This window comes from Hypanus sabinus, chromosome 3 (assembly GCF_030144855.1).
Source record: "Hypanus sabinus isolate sHypSab1 chromosome 3, sHypSab1.hap1, whole genome shotgun sequence".
Taxonomy (NCBI): domain Eukaryota; kingdom Metazoa; phylum Chordata; class Chondrichthyes; order Myliobatiformes; family Dasyatidae; genus Hypanus; species Hypanus sabinus.
The window spans coordinates 141,891,488-141,914,645 of NC_082708.1; the positions used below are offsets into that span (position 1 = coordinate 141,891,488).

At 40.2% G+C, this 23,158-nt stretch overlaps 1 protein-coding gene across 1 annotated transcript in view; it reads right to left on the reverse strand.

Moving 5' to 3' along the window:
• Nucleotides 1–1,073: 1,073 nt before the first annotated feature.
• Nucleotides 1,074–23,158, reverse strand: part of wfs1b (Wolfram syndrome 1b (wolframin)) — a 31,787-nt gene continuing 9,702 nt past the window's right edge. The window contains exons 3-7 of the mRNA XM_059965252.1: nt 15,339–15,483; nt 10,148–10,318; nt 7,871–7,951; nt 6,036–6,178; nt 1,074–5,475 (exon numbers count right to left, since the gene is read on the reverse strand). Coding sequence (XP_059821235.1) covers nt 3,670–5,475; nt 6,036–6,178; nt 7,871–7,951; nt 10,148–10,318; nt 15,339–15,483 — 2,346 coding nt within the window. The 3' untranslated portion in view covers nt 1,074–3,669. The remainder of the gene's footprint in view (nt 5,476–6,035; nt 6,179–7,870; nt 7,952–10,147; nt 10,319–15,338; nt 15,484–23,158) is intronic.

The window sequence follows — 23,158 nt, forward strand, 5'->3', positions numbered from 1 at the left end:
CAGTATCCCCAACCCACTCCCCACAGAACAGTGACAACAGTCCCCAACCCCCTCTCTGGAGAAACAAGACAGCAACGATACCCAACTCCCTCCCTGGCAGGGAAAAAAGAACAGCAACAATTACAATTCCCAACCACCTCTCCCACAGAAAAAAACACAATAATAATCTCCCATCCCCCCCCCCCATTTGCAGAAAAAGACAGCGACAATGGCAACTTATCCCCAGCCCCTCCCCCATGGAAAAGCAAACAGCAACAAAACCTGTCACATGCAAACAGCAGTGATGGCAGTATAAAAACCTCCCTGCTCCCCCCACAAATCACCCACCCACCAATCAGCTTCAAGAAAGAAAACACTGAAAAAATGGAGATCAATATAAAGGATAAATCTCAGAATATCAAACAGTCCTTCCATGACCTGTAACTCAGGCTGCATCCTAACAGTGGCCTCCATTGGGTGCGATCTTTGACCAACTGGCCTCAATTGGGAGTGATCACGTGCATTGCAACCCCAAAGTGATAAGAACTGCTTGTTCATTCAGCTCTAATCAAAGGTTCACGGGCAATAATTCTAAAACCCTATAAAAACCAAAATGAAATTCTTTCTTCACTATGACTAATCACACAGATGGAAAAAATATTATTATCCATGGGGGAGTCTACTTGTCCTATTTCCTCCAGCTTCCATTCTATAGGCAAATGTATCTCTGTAAGCCCGAAGACAAATTCTGCAGTTCTGCATGGCTGAAAGTAATTACCAATTCTTTTGCCTCTTGACAATCCAAATTCTGTCATTGTTTTGAGATGGATAATTCCATGAAGAAATTTGATGCAAGTTCTAAATTCATTATAAAAAACACTAACCCATTATTTGTACAGTCCAGTTGCTCGTGTCTATTTCCACATTGAAGCTGAAATATTTAGGGAAAAAATATTGTAATGTATCACTCTTCATCCCACTTTATCCCCAAAGATGGACTATTTACTAGAGTATACAATTCTATCTTAATTCCTTGTACCTTAATTCCTTGGTTTTTTTTTAATGTAACAAGAATAAAAGACTGGAACTAAACAGGTCAATAAGTACCTTTATTTAAGAATACCAGAAGTTTAAGGTTCTTTGGTAATACATCAATACAAGCATTTAATATAATGCCCATACAAGTTTTTGTGCAGATGTTACTCAAGCTGATATGAACTGTCACAATATTTTAAATAAATGGTAAAGCTTAAGAACATAACTATCAATAGTGAACTTAAGTTCATGTAAGACTTTTGCTATTTAAAAAAATATTTCAGTTCAATGACAACTCCATAGGCACCAGGTTTTATTTCTCAGGATTCTAGTGTTGATCCTTATGCAACAGAAAGTACCACTTCAACAATATTACCCCAAATGTATTATCTGCTTATCTATCTTGTTTAAACTCATGAATACTTAATAATAGGGTTACAGAGCCACAGTGAAAGGTCAGCATCAGGCATTTCAAAGTAAAAACTGATTACTCAATGGACTGTGATTTCTAGTAAAAGCAGCATGAAACAAATTCAATTCCTGTGAAGTAATTGACTAATTAGGTCAAGAAACATTTTAAATTATTACAAAGGGTCATGAGTTACAAGCCTATGTTGGGAAACAGTGCATGCATTTAGCTTTTAATTACGTTTTAACTCAAAACATTAATAGTGTCCGACAAACAGATGTCAAAATCTTTCACAAAAGAGTAGTCTTCTGTCGATTTGGAATTTGTATTACAGAAATAGTTTAAAAGTACCATTTATGAAAAAAGGATTTTATTACTTTAAGTTCAGCTACATAATTTTGAGAATTAATTTCAGCATTTCACGTCTCCCTGCAAAGATATGATAGACCTAATCATACTGAACCCAATGTCCAAGTGTTCGTATGAAATATTGTCCCATTTCCATTATGCTAACCCTATTACTTATGACTACTTCTAGAACCAGAAATGTATGACCAAGTATATTGGTGTAGTAGTTAACAACTTCCCATGCTAATTTATCTTTTACTCTTCCCCCTCATCTTACATAGAAAAGGGTTTTCATAAAACCAGTGAAAACTGCTGGCTAAGTAACGTTCAAAATAATGTTCCAACTGTAATGAAAGGTTAAAACTCTACTTGAAATTCTGGTTTTCTATTTAAAAACTATAAAAACAAATGGCTTAACATTTGTTTTTTTTTCAACCATGTTTAGCTTTTAAACATATATAATATTTCACAAAAGATTGATCTTTGGAAATCAACACCTCACACTGTTTGGCATGATTATGCATTGAATAATGCTGGCAAGAGGCAGCATCTTTCTGTGCACATACATCATACTATTTAGTCGGAGGCAAATAAGCTTCATGAACAAGAAGTCTGATTAAAGGTGATTAAAATACTCACGTAAGATCCAATTAATAATTGCACAAACCAAGATGGTAGTAAACTAATTTTATTGAGATCAACAGTTTTTGAACTGTCTTATAAATACCCAAATCTTGGTCAATTTCTCAGTAATTTGAGACTTAAGGTGCTAAGTCCAAGAATGGACCAATTACTTGTTAATCATAACCTATTCCTTCATTGGTCATCACCACAATCCTATGCTCAGAGAATATTACAATGAAATTTATTGGTTAAAGGCTTAACAACAGGTATGCTACAATTATTTTGCCCTTGTTACATTACAGTGTACCTGTCTGGCAGAGTTTGGAGGGATGAGAAATATTTCCCAGCTCATTAAATGTATTTTTAAAAAAACAGAAGTGGATCCTCATATCCTCACTGCGATGGAATTCAATTTCTGGCACTCAAGTTCTGTGTTCTCAAATTAATTTTGTAAAATAACTTCAGTGATCTCTGAGCATCTCCAATGGTGCAACATCATAGGTTGACTATATTATCTTAGGTCTTTAACAAGAAATAAAATATACCATCTTTTAAAAATGCAAATTTAAGTACCCTTTATAGAATCCAGTGATCTTTCAGTAGTATACAAGTACAGTTCCAGATGAAAATAATACACGTGATGCAAAGTATGATTATTCAATAAAAACCTTGTGTGGATAGAGTAATTTTTCTTTTAGAAATTACAAAAGCAGAGGAATAATTACAAAGGCAAAAGCAGAGGAAGCTTAAAATGGCATTTCACTGAGACCTCTTACAGTATATTTTCTAGTAAATAGGTATGGCCACACATGTACATTCCAGTAGTCTATGGAACTGTAGCAAACATATTAAGTACATGATTTGTTATTTAGCATTCTTTTTTTAAATCAACTCTTGCATAATGATAGATTAGTACCTTACTAGTTAACAGTTTTAAATACCTTGTTCAAAATCATTCACAACCATCTAATCTCCCATTTAGTTAAAGTTGCCCAGACTGAAAGAGTAAATTGTAGCAGCACAGACATTTAAGATCATATGAAGCACAAGTCCCAAGTATTGCAACCTTCCTTTCCTACATAACCATGATGACTTGGTCCAGATAACAATTAGATTGAACTAGGTAATGTGCATTTTATTGCCTTATGCGTATTCATTCATTCCAATGAGTTGGAGGTTCAGGTTCGTGGCATAAATGTGCTGCAGCATACCCCTCAAAGAGAAGAAAGCAGGAGCTTATCCAGCAAGAATAGATTGAAAGGCAAAATTGAGGTTTATAAAGCACAGATGACTGGCTCGAAGAAAAAATTGAAAGCAAATTTGAAAGCATGCTTTACTGTGCCTCTCCAATCGTGTTCAATTTTAAACTGCCTTGCTGATGGTGGTATTAACTTTGACATGCAGTTGAGGCATCGGATGGCTTTCAGCTCAAAGACTGGCCATTTACTACCCAATTTGCCCTCCAAAATGGTACTGAATTCCACCACACTTCCTTGCACTAAGTTCAGCAGAACATTCTTGAACTCATTGCTAGCTCTCAGTACAATATCTTTAGTTGCATCATCTTCATGCGCCTCATTTCCATTTGTACTGAATGGCATGCCAACAGTTATTTCAAATTTATAATGACAAAATCTTTTAAGATGGCAGGTGTGCTTTGCGAGGAATTTGAGACGGCAAAGGTCATCCTCGACCGCTGACACATTTTGGGAATCACACTCAGGATATGGCTCGCCATACAAGCACCTCATCCAATCACCTATGAAGTATGGAAGCAAGTTTATCACAGACTCTGCACTGTTGTCAATGTCTACAACACGAACATACTTGAATCTTCCAGTCCATGTGACTCTGTGTCCCTCAAGATGGCCACAAAGCATCTGAACTCTGGCCATGTTAGTCTCTTTCCAGGCACGAGGGCCACAAACCAAGCTGTACTGTTGCCAAGTCAAGGTGGAGTTATACACCTTCATCCCCTCAGATCTATACACATACACCCAGCAGAACATCATTATGGCAGTGAGCCAAACCAGGATGAGTTTTACAATTGAGCTCCTAGTCAGAGACTTGACTAGTCCCAGTAAGGTGCCCGTTGATTTTGTCCACATGTGGAGGACAACAGGAATAACGCACAAAACAATGGTGACAATGATCTTGATCAATTCCATAGAAATAAACCATTTTATTAACTGGATCACAAACATTAATGCAAGTCCTAGCAAGAGGATGGGCAGGGCAAAGAGAAACAGGAAGTAGCCAACTGATGCCCTTATCAGACCTATTCCTGTGGATATCTTAAGTAAAACTATTGCAAGTTCACACCACATAAAGCAGACAAGGTAAGGAATCAAGAAGCAGTAGGTACCTTTAAAGTTCCTCAGATGTGCCATTCTGAAGAACAAGTAGAACAAGAAACAGTATAAGACACAGGGCAGACCTATATTCAGTACAAAGTTTTCACCTATCATGATGGTTATAATATCTTCCCCAAGGACCTTTAGATAGTACCAACCATCAGGAAGAGATCGAAAGAAACCCAATACTGACCATGAAATTTCTGTAATGAGAGCCCACCGAGTGTATGGCTCTGCACATGAACTCAAGCTCATATAAGATGTTATCAAGAAGAAAATTGCAATGATTGCGAGCTCTGAACAAGGAATCCAATTTTTGTCTGCTACCGGAAAGGAAAGAATCACAAAGAACACGGACAGCATGAAGTGTATATGTGGTTCCAAATGACTCCAACTAAAATTTACCTCAGCCTGTTCTACGTCTAGATCTGGCTCAAAGCGCAGCAGCAGGTCAGTCATTGTCCTGAAATTGTCCCATGCTTTACTGTCCTGAAAGACTTTCAAAGTGCAGATCACCATGGAAATAAAGGAAAGGTAAAAGACAACTAGAGGGATAATGAAAGCAAAAAAATCTATTGTCAAGTTGCTAATTATGAAAAAAAAGATAAGGGCATTTACATGGTGGAGTGGAATAATTGTCTGCAACCAATGCATTCCCGCTTTGGAGGCTATTTCAATTAGATGTTCCTTTATTTCCATTAAGGCATGAAGTGGGTATTTCAGAATCTGTAAAAGATGATAGAAAATCTTCATTATATTAAAATATTAAACCTGTATACAATTGGAAACAAAAACTACTCATCAAGCTATAACCCCAACTACTGATTAAAGTTGATTATATTAATTGCAACAAGGCAATGTCACCATTGACAAATTATAAGGTAATACTAGTTCAATAGGCCAGTAAAATGATCAGAAACCCATTGCTGTGAATTTAAAGGATCAATTGCAATGTTTACTTGAAGTCACTTAAAGAAAAATACATGATCTGTAGGAATTCAATTCAATCTGTTTAGTTGGTGCTGCTATTATTTGAAAAAAAAAGATTTTAGAATGAACCATTCACCTGTATTCAAATGAACCACAGAACCATTTATAATTGACTGCTCACCTGCCCTTTTTCCTTTTATAAAGCTGCAATTTTGATAATTCACCAAATAATAAATGTGATTGCAAAATCAGGATATTGCAAAACTGAGTGTCAAAGTCTGAACTCTACTTCCTTTCTGAGACTGCAGTTTGCCAAAATCAACTATAGAATACTCTAGGCACATTCTTAATTTTACCTTCTGTTGCATGGGCATGTCTTCAGGCGGATTCCCTTCAATGCTGTCATCTTCTCCTTGGGCTAACAAGCCAGACGGTAAAATACCCTTGGCATAATTTTTAGTCATGTCAACAAAATCATCTACCTTCAGGTCCTTGTTACCTGAAATAGCAGGATCAATTTTTGTTAATACATCCGGATGCACCAGAAAGGCAACTAAAACACTGCACCACTGCAACAAAAGTGGCAGACTCTGCGGCATTTACTTTCATGCTTCGAGAAAGGGCTTTAACAATGACCAACAGAACCAGCCCATGTTTCAGGCACTTGACCACTTAACAGTCAAGTTCAAATTGAATATTACTCTTGGCTCAAGCATGATGTGTAATCTAATAAGATCTTAATTATTTCAGCATCTATGTCCCAGCATCTGTCATTTTATGCCAAATTATGAACACGTTGTATAATTATAACTTTGCCACATGAAAATTAGAGGCAGTGAAGCTTTCTCACAAGGCCAGAAAGCTTCTCTCCCATCAACATTAACAGAATTAATAATCAGATGCATTTTAATTGAATGGATGAACTGGATGAGTCTATTGTATAGATGAGTATACAAACTGGTATTGTACGGACGAGTCTTTGCTTGGAGGACTGTACTGGTTGGGTGGGTGGGAGCAGAATTGCCATGATATTAATTTGTTTGTATCTATGGATAACTTACAATCCAGGCAAAAAAAAAGCCTTTCAGGCCTAAGGATATATTTTCTAATTAGCAATACCCTGGCATATTGAACTGTCTAATCTTCAAAATAGGTACAATTAAATCTAATCAGGCACTTCTGTATAAAATGTCTTACAATGGCATCATAGAACATAAACTACAAAGCCGACTTAGGTGACACTCAGTGATGTGTATATTCTGGTAGTGGGGAATGCTGAAGTGGGTTATTGAGTGGAGATGTTAATCAGCCCGTTGGCTTGGGGAAGTAATGGTTTTTGAGTCTACTGGTCTTGGTGCATATCCTGTGTACCTCCGTCCTGATGGGAGTGGGACAAACAGTCCATAAGTAAGGAGGGTGGGATCCTTCGTGATATTGTTGGCCTTTTTCCAACACCTTTCTGTATAAATGTCCTTCACGCGGGTAGGCTGTTACCCAGTGATGCGTTGGCAGTTCTAACTATCCGCTGTCTGCCATAGCGCAGTTTCCACACCACACAATGATGCAATGTGCTAGGATGTATCTGTAGACGTGCACTCCCCAGGATTGAAACTGCCTGCCGTTTCTACTGCTGTACTTCCGATGTAAAAGGTGGGGCGGGGGGTGCAGGCTTTCCTGAAGTGAATAGCCATCTCCTTTGTCTTGTTGACACCGAGGCAGAGATTATTGGCCTGGCACCAGACCACTATCCCATTGTTGCTTGAAAGTTGTTTGAGAACTACTTATACTCAGCGGTGACTTGGCACATGGACAGGGACTTCAACTGTTTCCAAATTTTAAGAGTTAAGAGTTTTCCTTGAAACTTCAGGTTTTCTTTAGTTCCAATGGATTTTCATGTAATCATCCAAACAGTAGTTACTCTTGGATGCAGCGAACAACCTCGAAAGAAAGTCTGTAATATACAATGGAACCTGATTGCCAGCTGCCTTTTTGATGATGCTATTTGGCAGCTCATGGAAAATTATGGTGAAATCCGGTTTTAACATCCATGATGCAGCAATTATGAGGGAATGATTCTTCAAACATGTGGAAAGTTGTGTTAATAATGAAATTGCTTTAAAAAATTCCATTAGAATATTAAACTGGTTTTTAAGATACTAAAACTGAAATGGCTAGCAACTTTTGCTCTTACTTTGAACACTGACCAGTCGTTCAAGCACTCGTCTCTCTTTTTGCAGCACTGTTGGGACAGGGCCTGGTTCAGCCATGGTCTCTGCATTATAATAAAGCCAAAGTTAATTTATCATAAACCATGCAACATACACAAAATGCTGGGGGCACTCAGCAGGCCAGGCAGCATCTATGGAAAAGAGTACAGTCGACGTTTAAGGCCGACACCCTTCAGCGGTACTGGAGAAGAGTAGGTGAGGAGTCAGAGTTAAAAGGTGGGGGGGGGGGGGAGGTGGGAGAAACACAAGGTGACAGGTTAAACTGAGAGGGGAAGAGTGAAATAAAGAGCTGGGAAGTTGATTGGTGAAGGAGATAGAGGGCTGGAGAAGGGGGAATCTGATAAAAGAAAACAGAAGACCATGGAAGAAAGAGATGTGGAAGGAGCACCAGGAAGTGATGGGCAGGAAAAGATTTAAGGTGAGAGAGGGGAAAAGGAATGGGGAATGGTGAGGGTGGAACATTACCATATGTTCAAGAAATCGATGTTCATGCCATCAGGTTGGAGGCGACCCAGATGGAATATAAGAGGAATACAAGATGGAGTTCAACCCGGAAAGTGTGAGGTGGTACGCTTTGGAAGGACAAACTCCAAGGTAGAGTGCAAAGTAAATGGCAGGATACTTGGTAGTGTGGAGGAGCAGAGGGACCTGGGGGTACATGTCCACAGATCCCTGAAAGTTGCCTCACAGGTAGATAGGGTAGTTAAGAAAGCTTATGGGGTGTTAGCTTTCATAAGTCGAGGGATAGAGTTTAAGAGTCACGAGGTAATGATGCAGCTCTGTAAAACTCTGTTTAAGCCACACTTGGAGTACTGTGTCCAGTTCTGATCGCCTCACTATAGGAAGGATGTGGAAGCATTGGAAAGGGTACAGGGGAGATTTACCAGGATGCTGCCTGGTTTAGAGAGTATGCATTATGATCAGAGATTAAGGGAGCTAGGGCTTTACTCTTTGGAGAGAAGGAGGATGAGAGGAGACATGATAGAGGTGTACAAGATATTAGGAGGAATAGACAGAGTGGACAGCCAGCGCCTCTTCCCCAGGGCACCACTGCTTAATAGAAGAGGACATGGCTTTAAGGTAAGGGGAGGGAAGTTGAAGGGGGATATTAGAGGAAGGTTTTTTACTCACAGTGGAATGCACTGCCTGAGTCAGTGGTGGAGGCAGATACACTAGTAAAATTTAAGAGACTACTAGACAGGTATATGGAGGAATTTAAATTGGGGGGGGGGGGGGTTATATGGGAAGCAGGGTTTAAGGGTCAGTACAACATTGTGGGCTGAAGGGCCTATTCTGTGCTGTTCTACTCTATGTTCCTCCAACCTGAGTGTGGCCTGATCGCAACACTAGACGAAGGCCATGGATAGACTTATTGGAATGGGAATGGAAAGTGAAATTAAACTGGGAGATCCCGCTTTTTCTGTTGGATGGACGGAGCATAGGTGCTCAGCGAAGCGGTCTCCCAATCTACGTTGGTCTCACCGATATACACGAGGCCACACCAGGAGCACAGGACACAGTATATGATCTCAACAAACTCACAGATGAAGGGGCGCCTCGCCTGGAGGATTGTTTGGGGCCCTGAATGGTAGTGAGGGAGGAGGTATAGGGGCAGATGTAGCACTTGTTTGTCTTGCAAGGATAATTGCCAGGAAGGAGATCAGCGGGGAGGGACAAGTGGACCAGGGAGTCCCTGTGGAAAGCAGAAAGGTGGGGAGCAGAGGGAAAGATTTGCTTGGTGGTGGGATTCCATTGGAGATGGCGGAAGTTGTGGAGAATTATGTGCTGGATGAAGAGGCCAGTAGGGTGGGTAGGTGAGGTCAAGAGGAATCCTATCCCTGGTAAGGTGGCGGGAAGATGCGGTGAGAGCAGACGTGTGAAATAGCAGAGATGTGGTTGAGGGCGGCACTGATAGGGGAGGAAGGGAAGCCCCCTTCTTTAGAGGAGGCCATCTTCTTTGCTCTGGAATGAAATGTCTCATCCTGAAAGCAGATGTTTCGGAGACGGAGAAATTGAGAGAACGGGATAGCATTTTTTTCTCACAAGTGTCAGGGTCCAGGTAGCTGTGAGACTGTGAGTAGAAAGAGAAACCCCTTTCTTTGAAGGAGGAGGACATCTCCTTTGTTCTGGAATGAAAAACTTAAACTATGTGAGCATAAAACATGTTCCTTTTAAATCTGAAAGCCTGTCATCTCTCCAAGAACAAAAAGGCCCAGCCGTTTTGTTTTCTTTTATCCTACCTTCAGCATTGATCTGGCTGACATTTTCCAGGAGTTCAGAAACAGCAACCTGTTTCTTTCGCTTTGGATTAAGCTTCCAGTACATAACTAAAGTAGCCTTCCGCACAATCCGCTCAAAATCGCTTTCACTTGTAAGCTGTTTCACTTCTTGCTCATTTTCTGAAGTGATTCCTTTGTAGTGGAGTGTGGGGGGGGGGGGAGGGTCAGGAAGTGTGAGAAGACAATTATTTAATTAATGGGAGCCAAACATCTTGTACAACATTTTCTAACAAGATTCTTCACAAGATGAAGATTGTTAGTCTTTGACAACCCATCTACAAGTCAATTTCAGAACGGCATCAGCTCATTAAGTCACTTTTACCAATTATTCCCATCCTCACCTTCAGAGCTGCAACTAATTTTTGTATTAGGGTAAGCAAGTGAATACATGTTGCTGTATTGCAAGATAGAGCGAGAACTCTGTAGCAGGAAGATGCAGACAACATTCATGATTGTCTTCATAGTCTGAGCAGCACACTAGGCCAAAATGTGGGTCAGTTATGGTATTAAGTACATCAGGAAACCAAGTTCATAGAATATTAATGGATAAGACTTCAAAGACAGAAGTCTAAAAATTTTGTATCAGTATAAATGGAAAACAAGTTTTAAACTGTCTTTAAATATTGATCAAAAGTATTTAAAAGCTAGTCATGAAAGTAGCAACTACCTGATCCCAGCCAAGTCAGCCCAGGTAGATTACACAGAGTAGTGTTAGCCATGGTATCTTCCTTTACCATTCCTTACCTCATCCCCTCTGACTCTCAACACAGGAGCCCCTCAGGACTGTGTACTAAGTCCCCTCCTTTACTCCCTGTATACCCATGACTGTGTCGCCACTCACAGCTCTCACCTGCTAATTAGACAATAGACAGTAGGTACAGGAGTCGGCCATTCGGCCCTTCTAGCCAGCACCACCATTCACTGTGATCATGGCTGATCATACACAATCAGTACCCCGTTCCTGCCCTCTCCCCATATTCCGTAACCCCACTATCTATAAGAGCTCTATTTAACTCTCTTTGAATGCATCCAGAGACTTGGCCTCCACTGCCTTCTGGGCAGAGCGTTCCACATATCCACCACTCTCTGGGTGAAAAAACTTTTCCGCATCTCTGATCTAAATGACCTACCCCTTATTCTTAAATTTGCCGATGACACTACATTGATTGGCCTAATCTAAAACAATAATGAGGTGGCCTAAAGTGGTGTCAGGTGAACAACCTCTCCCTCAGTGTTGCAAAAACAAAGGAACTGGTTGTGGATTACAGAAGGAATGGAGTTGGGCTAGTCCCTATTGACATAAATGGATCTGGGGTTGATAGGGTAAACAGCTTTAAGTTCCTTAGCATCCACATCATCAAGGACCTCACATACACACCAGCTGTGTGGTGAAAAAGGCACAACAATGCCTCTTTCGCCTTAGATGGTTGAAGAAGTTTGGTGTGGCCCCCAAATCCTAAGAACTTTCTACAGGGGCACAATTGAGAGCATCCTGACTGACAGCATCACTGCCTGGTATGGGAATTGTACCTCCCTTAATTTTAGCATTCTGCGGAGAGTGGTGCGCACAGCCCAGTATATCTGTAGATGTGAACTTCCCATGATTCAGGACATTTACAAAGACGGGTGTGTAAAAAGGGCCCGTAGGATCATTGTGGACCTGAGTCACCCCAATCACAATCTATTCCAGCTGCTACCATCCGAGAAACAGCATTGCAGCATAAAAGCCAGGACCACCAGGCCATCAGGCTGATTAACTCACGCTGATTTGAGCATATTTCTATGTTATATTAACTGTTCTATTTATTATAAATTACTATGATTGCTCATTTAGACAGAGACGTAACAAAGATTTTTTTACTCCTATTGTATGTGACGGATGTAAGAAATAAAGTAAATTCAATTCAATTTCCTGTCCTTTTGCCAATCATATCAATTCCCATCCTCAATGTTATACTCCCACCAAACTTATGCTTGGATGGGAAAACAGGTTTAATTTCAATAGATTTTGAGCTTTTGTTTCAGATACTGTATTGTTATAAAGTTCTCGCTTTAGCCTTCTTCTTAAAAGGTAGTAGTTCAGCTGCTTTGGTCTTTAATCTCAGTATAGTCTCATTATGTAGAATAATATTTTACACCTAGAGCTCACAAACAAGTTACTCAGCAAGGCTGTGTCTATTAATTTCTCTCCCATTACGTGTTGGTCTCCCTTAAGCGTTTCTTTTATTCTCTTCAATCATTACTTGTGCTAACATGCCCCACACCCATAATCACTCTGCGTTTATTTATTCTTTTATTCGATTTATTGCCTTACATTCATGGCTCCCAATTTTACTGAAAAAAAACTGAACTTTTAATAATCTTTCAGATTCTCTCAGTTTTAAAGATCTATCAGGTGAAAATGAGAATCAGCCTGTTTAAGCTTTTGTGATATACAGATCTTTGATAATTTCTGATTAACTAAATTTAAAATGACTGAAACAAAACTTGTTTGTGAAAAATTGAGTGACAGATAGAAGATGGTACAGAATATAAAACTGAAGAATGAGTAAAAGATTAATGAGAAAGGAAAAGTTAGAAAATGTGACAGGTAGAAAGTGACAAAGTGAGCAGTGGTCCCTGTTGAAAAGAGAATCTGGGGAATTAATGAACAATAAGTTCACAGTGGATTATGCACTGGAAGATAATAAGTAACATCCCAAAAATAATTGGGGGTGGTGGGGGAGGAGAAGGATTAGAAGTAACAAGGGAAATAGTACTGTCTAAATTAAAAGTGTGAGCAAGTTCCTAGATCTTATAGACCTCAAACTAAGATCTCAAAAGAAGTGACCAATGAGACAGCTGATGCCTTCATTTTAATTTTTTTCCAAAATTTATTGAAGTTTCCATTAAATTGGAAAATAAGGGAACACATTTCAAAAAGGGAGACGAAGTAGGTAACTACACTCCATCCTTGTTATCTATCAATTTGCCACACGTACATCTGCATTCTAGTGGGGTTTTCCCATCCTGACTTTTCCCAAACAGGTTAAGCAACCAATTACTGCCATATAAATAGGGATCGGTTTCCAGGCAATTTGCATCAAGTGGCTTCCTACTATGTGCTGTTTTAACAATAATGTAAACTGCTAGTTACAAAACTAACCACTACTTTTAAATATCAATGGAATTGCTTTGTTAGCTAATATTATTTCCTTTGGGTATTTAAATGCCTTAGTGTTTATTATGCTCTTAGAATACTGTGGGGAGGCTGTACTGAGTGCAGAGGAAGAGATTTTTTGATATCCCCATTTTTATTGTCCACAAGAAGTTTGCACCCTTCCTGATTATAAATAAAAGTCTTAATGTACGGACCAGTTAACTCCGTGTTTTCATCGAGAAAATGTTAGAAATTAAAGATATTTTAGCAGTGTCCCTAAAATAAAACCTAAGGCAAGTCATGTATTGCCAAGTTATCGGAATTCTTTCATGCTGAGAATTAAGGAAAACCGAAAGGTGTACCAAGATTTCCAGAAGGCTACTTGAAAGGTTATTGTGGGAAATGAAACCCAGAGTGTTGATAATATTAAATTGGAATGGATGAAATATTGGCTAATGAGCAAAATAGGCATGAATGGACCTGACTTGGCAAGGTGTCATGAGTGATGTGCCAAGGGATTTATGTGCCCTCGTGCACGATTTGTTCGAGGCTATTCTGGAGCTTCAGCACATAGTTGGGAAACCTATTGCTTATTGCTCTGAGAAGGAATGCTTTCGTTATATATAAACACTGCGGCATCGTGCACAGTACTGGTCAAAGAATATTTTGCTTGCCATAAGTAAAAGGTACAATGGACTAATAGCTGGATTATCAAAGTTCAAATTTTAAAATTCAAAGACCTTTATTTGCAGATGTTTTTCAGTAGATGTATTTAGTTTTGTTCAAAACTGCATAAATATTTAAATTGTAGCCTGTGTAGGCAGTATTTTATTATGAGTAGTCTACTTACTGTGATTATGCAATGAATGACCTTTCCTTGTTTAATATTATTTGTTTTAGAGTGGTATTGGCAGAATACTTTTGAATCAACTACAGTTCTGCCTTTAGCACCATACTCCCCAACAAGTTGACTGTTAAACTCCATAATCTGGGACTGAATACATCAAATTGTAACTGGATTCTGGACCTTCCTACCAATCGCACCCAGACTAGGCAAGTACACATCAAACTCACTGACCCTGATCAGCACAGGGATGTGTACTGACCACACTCCTTTATACACTTTCTCACCCATGACTGTGCCTTCGCCTCTGCCACCAACCCCATCTTCAAATTTGCAGACGACACTGCAGTGATTGGATTAATTACAACTAACAATGAAACAGCACACACAGAGAGGAGGTGCAGAAACTGTCTGAATGGTGCAAGAACCATAACCTCTCACTCAACACCAAAGAAATTATTATAGATTTCAGAAATCAAAGTAGTATAATAAAGCTCCACTACTCAAAAGGCGAAGCAGTGGAAAGGGTCTTCAGCTTTAATTTCTTGGGTGTGAACATCACAGAGGAGCTCTTGTTGACCAACGCCACCCAAGTACGGAAGGCTAAGCTGCGCCTACACCATTTTAGGAGTTTAAAGAGAGCAAATCCGCCCCAAAAGTTGCTAATAAACCTTTATCAATGTGTAATGGAGAGCATATTGACCTCATGCATGACAGTATGGTAGACCAGCTGAAACAAAATCAACCACTTCAGTGAGTGAGCAGGGCTGCACTGGGACACAACTACCAGATATGGAACCATCTACAACTCATGATGTTTACATTGCGGTCGCATAATCATGGGGGACTCATCCCACCCCAGTAATCACCTGTTCAATCTCCTAGAGGAGATACGGAAACTTGTCTGCACAGGACGCTTTTTCCCTATGGCTGTCATGCAACTGAACAATGCCCCATCTTACAGTTGTTTGTTTTTAATTCAGTTGCAATTTAGAAGTCAGTCTAAATAACTCAGACGCTACTTTAGATTTAGTCATTGTGTTTTTAGTAATTGAATTGTCAGTGTGCTGCTTTGTACTAAATGGAATAGCGTTGCAATCTTGTCCTGAGCTCAATTTTCAATTTCAGTCACAAATAGTAACTTGCTCTTCTCAGTTAAGAAAACTCACCTTTCCTTTCTGCAAGACAAGTTTTCAGGATTTTCACTGCTTCCTTCCTGCCCTGTTTAGCAGCTTGGGTCAACCACTCTACGGCTGTACAGTTATTCAATTCTTCATCCTCTTCATCAGCTAGCTTCAGATAATATTTACCAACCTAGTTGCAACAGGAAAATCAGTCTGCAATGTTTTCCAAAAACTTGACATCATGATTAAGAAATGCACACATTTTGTAGATAAGATGGAGCAACTTTCTAAACAGAGGCAGCATTTAAATTAAAATTGCAAGATATGTAGCATTCCAATATGTTGCTCAATATTAACCTGGAGTGGGAAACTTTATGACTTGCCTCAAAATGCAAACTAACCGGTCAGAAGGGAAAGTTTCACTAATAAGAAAGCCAGTATGTATGCAACTCTGTCACACTGAAAGGTTGACAATAGCTTTTGTTCAAAGCTGACATCTTCGCAGAATACAACTGTACAGGTTCATGGGGGCAAGTGAGTCGGAATAAGGCATTGAGAAACAGCATGTGCAGAAAGTAGGGAGGAGGAGTAAGTGTGAATTTTCAGCAGTTCCTGAAGTAGGAAAAAAGGAACATTTAGTAGTCCACAGAGACATAAGAACTATGAGTAAGCAAAAGGCACCAATAATCACCTTATTTTCAATTAAAACAATCATAGTGCGGCTCAATGCAATAAATGTATTGTCACAGAACCTAAATTTAAAGGAGGATATCCAATCTAAACAAGAGAAAATCTGCAGATGCTGGAAATCCAAGCAACACACACACAAAATGCTGGAGGAACTCAGCAGGCCAGGCAGCTTCTATGGGGAAAAAAAGTCTTCCATAGGTGCTGCCTGGCCTGGCGAGTTGTTCCAACATTTTGTGTGTTGTTTTGTGTTTAAGAGGAAGATAGATAACAGCTGACAGGACATAGCCATGGAAACCACACTCAAGAAAGCTATCAGAGCCAAGTGTTACCGAATTGCTACTGTTCTTACTTATCTCTGTACTACACGATAAACTCTGACTTGATTTAAGAACAAATTGGTAAATAAAGAAACAGTTTGGGTTGAAGGAGTTGACTTTTAAAGAAAAATCAAGCAAGCTGAGCCTCAACTTATTGACATTTAGAAGAATGAGAGGTGATCATTTTGAAACAAAAAATTGAGGGTCTGACAGCGTGGATACTTGGAGTGAGGGTATGTAAAACAAGGGGCACAGTTTCAGAATAAAGGAGTTGCCCATGTAGACTGAGGCAAAGAATGATTTCTTCTCTCACAGGGCTCCTATATCTTTGGAATCTCTACCTGAGCAATGGAGGCAGTATGAAGAATCACATTCAAGCACAGAGCTAGACATTTAAGCTACAAGAAGAGTGGAAAAGACCGGATAAGCCCTGATTGAGAAATCAAATGGGTTTCTGTTACTTCCGTTTCTTATGTTCCTACATCAAACTGGTCAAGAATCCTAAGAGATGGGTCGTCTTCTACATTAAAGTCTTTTTGTCCGATAAGGAAAATTCTCCCCATTTTAAAGTTATGAGGAAGTGGCAATGAACATTGTGTTGGCCCTAGTTTACTGTAACTAATAACGAATTGAAGCAGTCTATTGCAGAGATATTTTTTGATTAGTTACAATACCACTTTCACTTCCCACTAGTACCAGCAGCTGTCACTATTGAGAGATGGCAACCACATACAAACTATTAGCTGCACTGATTAACAGTTAAGCAGAAGGCCTGAAGACTTCAAACATTCTTGTTGACTCTAGTCAGCTTCTTCAATTGTAAAAGACCGTTTAAAATGTGCAATCCATGTGAAGACCCAAGTCCATGTGTCAGAGACTGCTTCAATTAAGGTGAATTCAGTTCAATTCATACTGAATGTGCACATTCAGATAAACTGTACCAGTCTTGTCTGCCCCAAAGCAAAACACATCACCAACTTTCCTCAATTTCCCTGAAAAAGCTGGGAATAATGTGTAAAATAAGAATTCCATTACATATTCCATTAACTAAGAGTGTGTGTGTGTTTATCTTGTGCCACGGTAGCGTAGTAGTTAGCACAACGCTATGACAGCTTGGGAGGTTCCAGAGTTCAGAGTTCAACTGTGGTGCCCTCTGAAGGAATTTGAGCATCCGCCCCATGAATTACATGGGTTTCCTCCGGGTGCTTCGTTTTCCTAGCACAGTCCAAAACATACGGATTAGTAAGTTAATCGATCATTGTAAAGAGCTACACTGACCAGTTCACCAGTGGAAACGAGCCTCACCAGGGCAGCCTACAGATCTGACTTTGAGCTGATTACTGAAACCAGCTGGGACATTGGCAGGCACAGCTGGCTGTAACCGGCCCTCACTAACTAATAACGCACATCACTGGTAGGTCATGAATCTATTCTGGCTTTATTCAATCTAGTCTGCCTAAATGGCCTTGCCGAACAAGAATCTATCCAATCACTGTTTTGATAAACACAAGAGATTCTGCAGATGCTGGATATCTTGCGTTAAACACACACAAACTGCTGGATGAAATAAGAAGTCAAGCATCATCTATGGAGTGAAATATGAGTGTTTCTCCTCCAAGCCGAGTGTGGCCTCATTATGGCAGTGAAGGCAGACATGGACAGACACATCAGAGCGGGAATGGGAAGCCAAACTGAAATGGGTAGCCACTGGGGGATGCTGCCTTTTGCAACGTACAGAGTGAAGATGCTTGATGAAGCTATTCCCTATCTACCTCACAAACGTAAAGGAGGCTGCACCAGGAGCACCAGGTACACAGATGTTTCTGACAGACTCACAGGAGAAGAGCGCCTCACCTGGAAGGACTGCTTAGGGCTCTGAAAGGTGGTGAGGGAAGTGGTATAGATGCAGGTGTAGCACTTATCCTGTTTGCAGGGATAAATGCCAAAGGAATATCAAAGGGGATGGACTAGTGCATAAGGGAGAAATGCAGAGAGTGATCTCAATGGAAAGCAAAGGGGGTGGGGGAAATGTGCTTAGTAGCTAGAATGGAAAGCCTTACACTGAGAACAGATGCAGTAGGGACAAAGGAACTAAGGGATTAGATTTTTTACAAGTGAGAATAGGAAGAGGTAAAGTGATGTCTCTCATATTAGATTCCTTCTTCTTTAGCTCTTTACCCCTTCCATGTGTCACCTCCCAGCTTCTTATTTCATCCCCCTTTGCCCACCCACACACCCAACTCCCCTGTCACCAGGGCTCCCTATCACTGGCCAGCTTGTAGTCATTCCCCTCCCCCACAATCTAATTCTTGCTTCTGCCCCCTTCCTTTCCATTCTTAAGGGTCTCAGCCTGAAACGTTGACTATTTATTCCCCTCCATGGATGCTGCCCGACCTGCTGAGTTCCTCCAGCATTTTTTGCATGTCGTTGTTTTGATAACTTTGACTGATCCATATACAGCTTTCTCAGGCACAAGAGGGGTGAACAGATACTAGCTGACATCGCCTGTGTAAAAAAAAAATCTCTAAATTTAAGGCTATTCAGGTAAATCTCCAAAGTCCATCTATCAACTGCTTTAATCTTAAATTACTGAAATATACTGTTTCTAAAGTATTCAAATAGAAATACTAACTGTCTTCAAAATTTAATTTTGTTCTGGTATCATTCCAGTGAATGGAATAGCAGACCCCCTCAGGCCTATATACACTTTCAAGGTGAGTATCCAGAACATAAAGAATCATAAGATGGCAAACAACTAGCCTGAAAAAATATCCAAAAAAATGGTAAAATATTTCTTTGACTCTGCAAAGTTTATTTTTATTATTGTGAGTAAAGATATATTTTTCTTCCTGTTGAATGTATATAAATATATTTTAGGTTCTATTAGGAATCGCAAATGATTATATCATTTTGTACCTCTACAGTGCAAGTCATCTCCTTTCTACATAACAGGAGCAGCTGGAAGACTCCTTTGCAGTGTCTTGGCATGCAGGAAGCAGATCACTACTGCACTGCAGTGTCATGTTACACAGACGTGCTTACCAAGATATTTCTAGATTGCTGCTCCATTTTGGACATTTAGTTTAGTATATTTCTGTACTGAAATCAAGGGTACTTTATATCCAAGTTTGCCAATAACACTAAATTGGATGACACAGAAAATGGTGTTGCTGGGATCAGAAGAGATCTGATCAAGTGCATCCACAAAATTGTTACTGATAATTTTTTTTTAAAAGAGAAAGATTAGAAAATAAAACAAAACAGAAATACTCTGAAGGTTAGAGAGTATCCATGCAGAAGGAAATAAGAAAGGTTATTTCGAAGCTTATCACAAGTACAGAAATTCAAACAAGAGTAAGTCTATTGAATGCTGGAAATCTGAGCAACACACACAAAATGCTGGAGGAACTCAGCAGGCCAGGCAGCATCTATGGAAAAAAAGAGTACGGGCGACGTTTCGGGCCAAAACCCTTCAGCAGGACTGGGCAAAAAAAGCTGAAGAGTAGATATAAAAGGTGGGGTTGGGGGAGAGAGAACCACTGAAACCTGGAGGGGGAGGGATGAAGTAAAGAGCTGGGAAGTAGATTGGTGAAAGAGTCAGGCCATGGAAGAAAGAAAAAGAGGGAAGGAGTGACAGAGGGAGGCGATTGGAGGGCAGGGAATGAGGTGAGAGAGGGAAAAGGGGATGGGAAATGGAGAAGGAGGGGTTGGGTTGGGGGACATTATCGGAAGCTTGAGAAATTGATGTTGATGCCAAGAGGTTGGAGGCTACCCAAATGGAATTACTTGTTAGATGATACAGCACAGAAAAGGCCCTTTTGCCCAATGAGCTGCACTGCCTAGCAACCCACATTTCATCACAGGACAATTTACAATGATCAACTAACCTACTAAGTGGTACGTCTTTGATCCGTGGAAGGAAACCTACAGGATTCACAGGGAGAACACACAAACTGCTTACAGACAGCACTGGAATTGAACTCTGCACTCAGGAACACTCCCAAGCTATAATCAGGGAATGTTATGTTGCAACTTTACCAAACGCTGATTAGTCTGCATTTAGAGTATTGTATGCAGCTCTTTTTGCTGCACTGCAGGACAAGAAGAAGATTATGCCAGAAAGAGCACAGAAGTTATGGACAACTTTAGTGATGGGGAGAAAATGAATACACCTGGGCTGTTTTCCCCTGAGGCTAAGTAGTTGAGGGATGATCTGATAAAGGTATAAAATCATGGAAATATAAATAGGGTAGAATGTCAGAATTTTTATCTAATGGAAGGGTTTTTTTTTAAAGTACATAGATTTAAAGTGTGAGGAGTTTAAAATTTGGCAGAGAAATGTTTACTAGTTGATATCTGGAACTCACTACCAGAGAAAGCATTCTATCACATACAGTCACTATAATAGTAAAACATTCGGACAGGCATTTGAAAAGGCAAGGCATAGAACAGACCTTATATAAGCAAAATAGATTTGAGCAGATGGGCATAAAGATTGGTATAGATGTGGTGGGTCAAAGGGCTCAGATCTGTGCTACAATTATAAATGGTTGAGGCATGGGTGAAGTCATTCACTGCATCAAATCCTCTCCATCTATCAGACATATTGAATAATTTTTCACTGTTAAAGTAAACCTGCCATTCTACAATTGCACCAGAATCCAATTACATTTAAAATCCAAATAGTTACAGCAAAAGTAACAAACTGAGTACTTTTCAAGCAGAAGTACAGAACAGCCTTAAAACTCATATTGAGATCAGCAAGTGCAGGGCCTTGCAGATATCCTACAACTAGGATCAAACTGGCTAGTTGGATGAGCTCAAAACAAGAGCTTCACCCTCATTTCAAAGGCATAAAGACACTTTTACACTGCAGTTATCTCAACTTCAATTGCTCAGGGTCTCAGCAATTCAACAAACGTGAAATTTCCTCCAGTACAGCTCTTGCCAGTTTGGCTCTTTGGCCGTCTCCAATCGTCTCTCCCTGCAGTGGCTTGGCTAATCTCACTGGCTACAAAATGCTTTTTCACATTACGGCTACCACATTGAGTAATAGCTGAATGATACTGGGAATGGAACAAAAGAAGTATCATATTTCCATATTATCTAGTAGTAAGACAAGCCCCACACTGGACACAACTGATCGATAGATGACACAACAGCCACAGCTTTACACACCGTCCGTATACGTCTGGAGAAGAGGGATGCTTATGTGAGAATGCTGTTCTTGGACTACAGTTCAACATTCAACACCATAATTCCCTCCAAGCTTGGCAAGAAGCTGACAGACCTCAACCTTCACCCTGCCTTGTGTAGCTGGATCTTGGACTTCCTGTCAGATCACCAACAGGTGGTAAAAGTGGCCTCCTTCTCCTCTGCCCCTCTTATCCTCAACACAGGTGCCCCTTAGGGCTGTGTCCTAAGCCCCTTCCTTTACTGTCTGTATACCCATGACTGTGGCGCCACCCACAGCTCTAAAATGCTAATTAAATTTTCTGATGACACTACACCAGGCATGGGCAAACTACGGCCCGTGGGCCATATGCCCGCTTTAAGCTTTTTAATCCGGCGCGCAGAACTTGATGAAATTATATTAATAAACCTTGTTAACGTTTTTTCCCCGCAATTCTGGCATTTTCCCAATAGATGACGCACTATATACATTTGTTGCGACCCATTTCCTGGCACATCCGAACCGGTTCACAATTAGCCAGCGTTCCGGCTAAGGGAGATAGCCTGCGGGGATTTGCGAGCACAGAGCTTTGCAGCCTCTGCGCCATGGGGGGCAGGTTGAGGGAGGCTTAAAAGTGAGGCTGGTGACTGCGATTAAAGTTTTTTTCTTCGACTGCAGTTACCGACTCCGTGTCATAATTTTAGCGCTGCATGTAGCACACCGCTACACATTGACCTTTGTTGAGCTGCAGTGTATTACTCCACATTTGCGCTTTACTCTTTGTTCAGCTCGACCTATTTGTGTGAACAGGCGTTCAGCGTCATGAACATCAACAAAGCCAGCCACAGATCCAAGTTAACTGACTAACACCTCAGATCCATCCTGAGAATCGCCACAACAAAACTAAATCCAGACTTTGATGCGCTGGCTAAAAAAGGAGACCAACAACACTGTTCCCACTGAAATTAAAAATAAGTTTCTTCGTTGTGTTATGTAAAAAATGCATTTGAAAATATTTTTTTCAATAAGCCTTACATGTTACATGTCATTTCTGTTAAGTGATGGACATGAGTAGTGCGCAGGTGCACGTACGTTCTCAAAATAAAAAATGCGCTCCAGATCAAATAACGCGCTCCGCATACTGGCGCGCTCTCACTGTTCTGTCATTGTGCGGGTCGTTGTTGAGTTTTGGCACAGGGGACAATTGAATAAGAAGGAGCAGGACAAGTAGACCTGCATCTCCTACCGTTTTTGAAATAAAGACAGTCAGGAGGAGAGTGATGATGATAATATCTTGAAGGATAACAGAATTTTCAGTGCTTTAAAATAATAACTGTTACTATTTAAAAAAGCGTATTAATTCACTTATTCATTTAATTTTCAGCATTTTAAAGGTCATTTCAATAAATAGCTAAATACCATGGGACTTCAAAGACAGATATTTTGTTGTAATGCATTTGTTCATTTTCAATTGAAATTAAAGCACATGTTTTCTACATATCCCATGATATTTTATTTTCTTTTATGAGGTGTATTACCAAAACACTCCGTCCATCTGCTCCTGGTCCGGCCCCCCTGTCAAATTTTAGAACCCTTTGTGGCCCTCAAGTCAAAAAGTTTGCCCACCCCTGCACTACACTGATTGGCCTAATCTCAAATAATAATGAGGCAGCCTACAGAGAAGT